We start from the raw sequence: 8,613 nt of genomic DNA, 5'->3' as shown, positions 1-8,613 counted from the left end.
TCAAAAAATTAGATACATCTCGGAACTTACTCGGATGCTGTTGTTGCCAATACCACCAATCGAAAGGAATCATGTTTTATTGAATTTTTGTTTTCTCAATATTGAGAATCTCTACCATAGGGAGGCAAATGGCGAAGCTCTCATCAGCAAGAGGTACGTATTGAGATTCAGAGATGGCATCATCATCTTTTGTTTATTGGGCTTGGATGAGTGTGCGGGTGAAAAGGAAGAATAACAACGTGGTGGTGGTAAGTGTGTATCAATTTTACCGATTTTTTTACACTTGTTGAGAGCGATCAGACAATTGTTAGCAAGTTCATGCCTCCAGTTGGTTAGCAAGCAAGATAATATACTCCAACTTTTAACTTGATGATATTGGTGCTTTACTACATTGGATGTCTAAAAGGATTTTTGGGTCAAATTTTTATTATATATATATAAGCAATTTGGAGTGGAGACATTGAAAGCAGTTTAAATTTCTTCGTCAAATGCTTGGTAGAACGCAAAAAAAAAAAAAGCCTTCAATGAAATGAATTTATCGAGGAGATCAAAAATATTATTAGTATATCTACTGCCAAGACTACAGATATTAGTTAATTGAAAATGCATATGTAGAACAATGACTAGAACTACAGCAGTAGTCTAGTATCAGGCTAATTTTTGTTTCTAAGGGATGCTACAATGTATTTGCTTTCATTTGTCTTTCCACTTTAGTTTTGTTTTCACCTTTCCGTGTAAAAATGAAAGCTTGGTTACATTAGACATGATGGTAAGTACAAATCATGTTGTCAACGGTAAATACAGATATGTGAGATGGGTGGCATAATTGATTAAATTTGTGCAAGGATAATGGTGTAGTTTGTGACTAATAGAAATGATGTGATAATATATTTTCAATGGAAAATGCTACTGGTACATTAAGGCATCCATCATGGTATCCAACCTGATGACGTGGCCTTTTTTTGCCCCAATTTCTTGCGCCCACAAGGAAGACAAAAAAAAATAAAAACGCACAAGTCATCGCGAGCCCTAGCCTCTCTTTCATTTTCATTCATTCACTCCCTCCACTCACTGCCCACCTCCCGTCGGCCCTTTGTCACCGTTCCCAGCGCCCGACAACGGCGACGCCGTCGACAATCAGTTCCCAGAACGAGCCCAGCGTCTATCTCCATTTTCACGTTCAATCCGGCGTCAGTTCCAAGAAGCTCCACTCACTGCCCACCACCTGCAACCACTCCCTCCCTTCATCCCTGGTGCCCAGCGACGGCATCTCCGCCTCCTCAAAACAGTCGGCACCCTCGTAATGGAAGGGTTTGTAGAGCAATTTCTTTCATTCCCCGATGTGGTTGCCGGTCGATTTAAAGACACCACCGGTTCAAATGGTACTTTTCTTTTCCTTTCCATTTGAGATATCATGGTTTAGGCTTTAGAAAATTCCATTCGAGATGAAACCATGATTTGAAGAGACTATTTTTTGTATCAAAAACGATAAGAGAAGCGGTAAGTTTCAATTGTCTGGAGGAATTCTATTGATTGTCACTATATTTTGTGAAGTTCTAAAATATTTGTCTCTTTATTGATCTAGATTTGGCTGTTTTGGAATGAATAAACAGACTTTGATTGCAAAGCAGATGCATTTTGCATATAGTACGCCCAAGAAGACGGTGAGGTTTAGGAATCTTGATGCTTCAAGTGAATTTGATGAGATAATAGCTCCAAATGCTCCAAGGCAATCACGGATTCCACATTCACGATTAGATGGGAAAAAGCTGGACGATTTGTCGGTAGCCTTGTTTGCTTCCAATAATGAAGACAGTTGGCGTCGTAGAGATTTGTTAATGGAAATGGAGATTTGAATTGAAGTTTTTGTATATGAGGACTTATTATCGTCGATGTATAATAGTAGTTTGGTTTTGATTGATCTAATAACGTTATCAGATTGTTGTACATGAGGGAATTCTTCAATACTTTCATTGAAGGTGTATGTTGGCTTGTTTTGTAAATATATGAGTGGTTTAGGGATTTTGTTGAGTCGCTTCGGCTTCGATAAATATGTCATGTTATATATAAGGTTATTCGAAATAATGGTTGTTCTTGAATTAATTAAATAATTACATCTTTTGTGTTCTATTCAAATCAGTATTCTGGTTGATTGTTCGTTTTAGATATGATAATCCTTGGTGTGAATCTGTGATGGTTATTGTAGCCTTCGATCTATGATTAAGCTATTGATTCTTATCTTGAATTCTGTTCTGGCATTTTGCGTCTGCATTTTAGTCTCTTAGAAGTGCTCGTTTTGTCAAATTTGCCTAAAATTCTTGCACCTAATTTTGCAGCCATGCTGGCCTTTGAGATGGAGCATTAAGACAGATTAGCTAGCATTGGTCCATAACTTTTTCAACATAAACTCTACTCTACTTTATATATTTAATTTTGGGAGATTAGCTAGCCCTGACAAATTTTGAGATAGAGCATCAAGACAGATTAGCTAGCCCTGACCAATTACTACACCAGCAACATAAACTCCAAACATCTGAGATCTTGTGCACAATTAAACAACATCATCACACTCCTCAATGAGAACTTACATTCGGACTTCCAGTAATTATATGCAACTTACAATAATCCCCATTCAGTCAACATAATTCTCATTCTTTCGAATCAACGGAAAGTATATTCTGGCAATCATAAATGTTACTAGTAAACTGTAAGAAATGTAATTTAAAATGTTTATGCATCACTAAATGAAATCAAAAGTGCAAGAAGCCATATTACTAATGTTTATATAACAAAAGTACAAGAAGCTAATTCAAAATAGCCATGATCAAAATAAAGAGGCTGTACATCTTGGAAAAAAAGAACACATCCATAAAGATACTAGATTCTGCCTCATCCCATATTCACGGATTTCATTACAAACGTCAAAGACCGTCAACACTCTCTTGCGTTACAAAAGGCTGATGTGTTTGAGAAGATAAGATGCAGTGATCTTCGGGCTCGTCATCATTTTGTGTGTTTGCTGGAACCTCCAAATGTTCAAAACAATAAGTTGGTTAAAAGGCAATTAAATGATTACACAAACAAGTAACTGATAAGAGTAATGCAGAGATATTAAGACCTTTTTTCGATCCTTTGATTTTTTTGAACTCGCCTCCAACGGACTCTTTTTGCGCAATTTTTTTGGGTCATCCTTTCTTTTCATAAGCTTCGGGTCCAGAATGTTCAGGATTTCATCATTTCGAGCTTCAGGCACATGCAAACCCGAGCTACCAATGTCTAAATTAGATAATTGATTTGTTTGGAATTCAATCCACCCCAACAGATGATTGGACCGTTCTTCGTTTCGCGCTACTAAGTCTGCCATCTTGGTAAAAGCATGACACAATCTCTCGTACCTTAATTGTTCAGTTGTACAAACCAAACCATCGTACGTCGCTGGAACCCGCATATATGGTCTACTAACATCTTGCCTCCATCTCCGCAAGACATACTTCTCCAGAAGCAATTGTACGTCATTCTGAATTAAAAACTGATATTGAGTGTTTGCAAATGATGCCTCGAAACTCAAACAAATGACAATTGCACTCAATCTCACAACTATCTCTACGGAAATGAACTGTAAATATTCTTTTCTTCATTCCTTCACTGAGAATGATATCCTTACGTACTTAGTACTTCGTTTGCCCAGGAAAGTCTGCCGTAGATAAGACTTCACAGTATACCTTCCCCGTGAATTCTTGTTGGAACTCTCTAAATTTTGTGATAGTATACACACTTTGAAATTGTTTCTCCATATCGTACTTAGTGGCACATGGAATCATTTGTGAAAATGATCTAAAATCAGTTTGAAATTCTTTCTCCACTTTACTTCGCAACACCTGCTCCTATTGCTCAACAAAAAGCTTCAAAGAAGTTTTCGAATGCACATAGCCATCGAAAAATGCATTCATGCTCTCACTCCTTTGTGTGGTTGACATACCGGCCCAAAATGTAGTGTTTAGGTAACATGGTACCCAACGACTTCTCTCTTTATAGAGTCCACTCAACCAGTCATGATCTTGTAATTCGAAATGATCAAGCATATTCAACCAACCAACCTCAAATTCTTCACAAATTAAAGTGTCGTAAACTAACACATGTATAGCATGCAATATTGAGCATTTGGCTTTGTGATAGCCAAACTTTTCCGGTAACTTCTTTAGTATATGCCATAAGCACCATCTATGGTTTGTGTTAGGAAAGACAATTTGAATAGCATTTTACATAGCTCGATCTTGATCTGTAATTATTTCATTAGGGGCTTGACCATTCATGCATTCTAGCCATGTCCGAAATAACCAAACAAATGTGTCAATATCTTCATTTGAAACCAAACCACAACCAAGAAGAGTTGACTGCCCATGGTGATTGACTCCCACGAAAAGAGCAAAAGGCATATCATACTTGTTAGTGAGGTATGTGGTATCAAATGTAACGACATTCCCAAATTCCTTATATGCTTCACGACATCTGTTATCTGCCCAAAACACATTTCTCAACCAACAATCATCATCCAAGTCCATACAAAAGAAAAAACCAGGACTACGAGTTTGCATTTTTGAGAAATATGCTTGGATTGCAACGACATCCCCTTCCCCAAGTCTTAAACGCCGCACTTTCTTGATGAAGTTTCTGCAATCTTTCTCAATACATGTCATGTTATCAAAACCACCTGCCTCCACTACAGTTGAATTAAAGCTCTTATGTAATGGTATTCCTACTATGTCATTTACCTCAAGCCTTCTTTTCACACATTCACTAACTTGCCTATTACATTTGTACAACCTAGACTTAGATGGGCTTGTTTTATGGTTATGCTCTAAATGCACAACATTTATTCGAAATATTCCACGTGCATCAGAGGACGCAGTCAATCTAGCTTTACACCCAGTTTAGATTGTTGGTGGAGGATTCAAGGAAGTGCTTTGGTTACGATTTTGTAGCCCTTCTCGACTACAGGTAAAACTTACACTCCATACTATCCCATCATCTCCCCTCTTTGTAGTTTGTTTTCTAACAGGAAATCCTACATGATAAGCATATTTCTTGTAGAATTCGAATACCTCAATCTCGTTCGCAAATTTCATACCAACTGTAGGCACGACTATCTCATTTTCAACAACTGCCATTTTGTTGGCCAAATCATCGTCACCCACAATATTAGACAAGCTAACATCCACTCCTTCAAGAATGCCATCATCCACTCCTGCAAGAATGCCATTTCACATTAGGCTTTACACCAACAGACATGATGCAATTGTTTTAACGTAAATAATGTAGTGATAAGCAATTAGGCTGCTTTCCCAATTTTTAATGAAATCTGTCATCCAACATCGAACCTAATACTTATAGTACTTCATCTCCATGAAATAGAACACAGAGAAGCATCATGGGCATATGATGAAAATATAACTGCAAAATTCACTGTAAAGAAAATTCCTCAATGGTTATATAGATGGTTTTGACAGAGAATTGGTGTTACTTATAGAGGTCTAAACCACTCTGCTAGCTAGTTACAATAAGTCATTCATAGATTGTTCTATCATAGCCACTCTACTCCAAGATTATTTTTGAAAGAATGCCTATAATATGATATAAAGCCACATTGAATTGATGAAGGAAAAGTGCTTGCATCTGCATTCTACTTGTTACGAGAAGTTCAAGAAAATCAGCCCACTTCAATCAACAAAAATAACGAAAAATCACAAAACAGAAAACTGAAAAGAATGTAAAAACACAATGACATGGGCATATGACTAAAATATAAATGCAAAATTCAAGAATAAACAACGCATACCGTGGTCGGCGATCTCTGCAACCATGTTGTCCTAAACATCATGTCCTCCTTCAATATACCTATCGTTCTCTGCAGAGATGGAGAAAGAAGGGAAATCACGGTTTCATCTCGAATGGAATTTTCTAAAGCCTAAACCATGATATCTCGAATGGAAAGGAAAAGAAAAGTACCATTTGAACCGGTGGTGTCTTCAAATCGGCCGGCAACCACATCGGGGAACGACAGAAATTGCTCTGCAAACCCTTCCATTATGAGGGTGCCGACTGCTTTGAGGAGGCGGAGACGCCGTCGTTGGGCGCCGAGGATGAAGGAAGGGTGTGGTTGCAGGCAGTGGGCAGTGAGTGGAGCTTCTGGGAATTGACACCGGATTGAACGTGAAAATGGAGACAGACGCTGGGCTCGTTCTGGAACTGACTGTCGACGGCGTCGCCGTCGTCGAGCTCCGGGAACGGTGACGAAGGGCCTGCAGGAGGTGGGCAGTGAGTGGAGGGAGTGAATGAATGAAAATGAAAGAGAGGCTAGGGCTCGCGATGGCTTGTGCGTTTTTATTTTTTGTCTTCCTTATGGGCGCAAGAAATTGGGGCAAAAAAATGCCACGTCATCAGGTTGGATATCATGATGGATGCCTTAATGTACCAGTAGCATTTCTGATTTTTAATAACATGTCATCATTAGACTATAGGTTACAACACATTACTGATCACAATTAATGTATAAATGATCACAAACTTTAAATGTAAACAGAATTTGTAAAAACTATTCACTCTTAATAGATGTCTAGTTACATATGTCACTGTTAACATAGATTTGATTACATACAATTCCAATTAAAACACATAGTCACAGACAATCACAATAAAGACAAACTTCATCATAACTAGCCACAATTAAAACAAACTTGGTTACATACGATTATAATTAGCATATAAATGGTCACAAACTTCAAATGTAAACAACGTTTGTCACAAACATTTTTTTTTAACATATGTCACTATTAACACAGACTTGGTCACATATAGTTACAATAAACACAGACTTGGTCACCAATCACAATTAAGATAGATTTGGTCACAGATAGTCACAATCAAGATAGATAATTGTTCACAAACTTAAAATGTAAACATTTTTTGTTCCAAACATTCACTGTTACCAGGTGTCTAGTTATACATGTCAGTGTTAACACAGATTTGATCACATACAGTTACATATTTTATTTCTCGATCACAAAATATATAGGTCCCAACTTATTTCACAATAGTTAATTGGATATAATTTATTTCTCTATCACGAATAATCACAAAATCATACATTTTTTAGGTCACAATTTATATGTTTTATTGGTCACAATTATATAAGAGTTGGTCACAACTGACTCTACCCTACCAATTCCATTCCACCACTTCTCCTACCACCAGCCACACCATAAAAAAACACCGATTCACCTCTCCTCCACCACCACCGTCGCCTGAAAACGATCCACACACATATAGAGTGATTGATTGATATTTTGTGAAACTCATTCCAGTAGCTCATATTAATATTTAGGTTTTGATTTTTGATCAGATCTAACAGAAATGGCAAGAGCTTGTTGGAAGACACCAGTTATGTGCAAATAGTTTACTTTTTTGGTAGCCTTACAACACTTCATCTTTGTTCCAAGTTCTACAAAGTTTATTGCCTTAAGGAAGGGGAAACAAGAAAAGCCAAAATTGGTATAGTCCCCAAATCAATAGAAAACACAATTAACATGAATGATATAATGATATAAACCTTTAAAAAGGAAACAAAATCACCTATATATTATATATCATGAACAAGCGAAAACAAATGAGAGGAAACAAATAATGATGATGATGCTGATGATGATAACAATAATAATTTACATATAATATATGCCTATTTATATACAGATCTATGTAACATATTCAAGGTTAGACATGATTACCTGCTATAATGACTATGGAATTTCACACTGAGATCTATATGTGCAGAATATGATCTTAAGGGTGCATGGTCCATGCTTGGAATTTGATATCTAGCGCATCCGCGAAAAGAAAATCAACATCAACCATAAAAAAGAAACTAAAACTTTGTAATGGCTCACAAATGATAAGTAAAATTGAAACGCAAAATAATTTCAAATTTGTGGCACATCAATTAAAGGAATTATGAACTATGTTCAACTCCAGGACATTATGCATTACTAAAATGGCATGTTTTGTTCCTTACAAATGAGAAATATGGAAAAGACATGGTATGCATCCAAAGCCATTAAGCTTATAAACCAAGTATGGTTAGCAAGAAAAATCCCTATGCACTCGATGACAGCTTATTAATTGTTCTCTTTCGTCTATAGATCATATCTCAGATCCCTATTTTTTCTACTATTTTATATTTCATACACTCATTCCAACTAAAATCATAATTGTTTGCATCATTCATCTAGGCTACAACCATAGTGCTATGATGGTATATATTACAGTCTAACCTAAATAAACTGAACATGAAACGAAAAGGTGACTTGTAATAACTAAAGAAAGGAGAGGTAACATGGAGTAAGAAACACCCCTTCAGCATATGCTTAAAGACTCTCGAAAGATGTTCAACCCCAATGCATGTGCACCACATCTATAAACATATGATCCATTGCAATTTGACGTACATCCCAAGCCAAAATATAAAACCCAAATCACCAGGTAATGCTTCTTCCATTAACGGCATCCTTCGCATCAGAGTCTATCTTTGAAGCTTAAAACTGCAACAAATCCTGAAAAATA

The 8,613-nt window shown here is 36.8% G+C and overlaps 1 protein-coding gene across 15 annotated transcripts in view; it reads right to left on the bottom strand.

Annotated features, from left to right (window-relative positions):
- Positions 1 to 2,717: 2,717 nt before the first annotated feature.
- Positions 2,718 to 8,613, bottom strand: part of LOC111407511 — an 11,274-nt gene continuing 5,378 nt past the window's right edge. For 5 of the 15 annotated variants that reach the window (XM_023037034.1, XM_023037035.1, XM_023037033.1 and 2 more), the window contains 4 exons: positions 6,007 to 8,603; positions 5,837 to 5,905; positions 3,119 to 3,517; positions 2,718 to 3,026 (listed from right to left, as the gene is read on the bottom strand). In XM_023037034.1, the coding sequence (XP_022892802.1) occupies positions 2,922 to 3,026; positions 3,119 to 3,517; positions 5,837 to 5,905; positions 6,007 to 6,048 (615 nt within the window). In that variant the 5' untranslated portion in view covers positions 6,049 to 8,603 and the 3' untranslated portion in view covers positions 2,718 to 2,921. Of the gene's footprint in view, positions 3,027 to 3,118; positions 5,246 to 5,836; positions 5,906 to 6,006; positions 8,604 to 8,613 lie in introns of all 15 variants that reach the window. The other 10 variants (XM_023037036.1, XM_023037039.1, XM_023037032.1 and 7 more) reach the window with 9 other exon arrangements.

Source organism: Olea europaea, chromosome 13, assembly GCF_002742605.1.
Source record: "Olea europaea var. sylvestris chromosome 13, O_europaea_v1, whole genome shotgun sequence".
Taxonomy (NCBI): Eukaryota; Viridiplantae; Streptophyta; class Magnoliopsida; order Lamiales; family Oleaceae; genus Olea; species Olea europaea.
The sequence above is the reverse complement of the archived record's forward strand: the minus strand, read 5'-3'. Positions and strand labels throughout refer to the sequence as shown.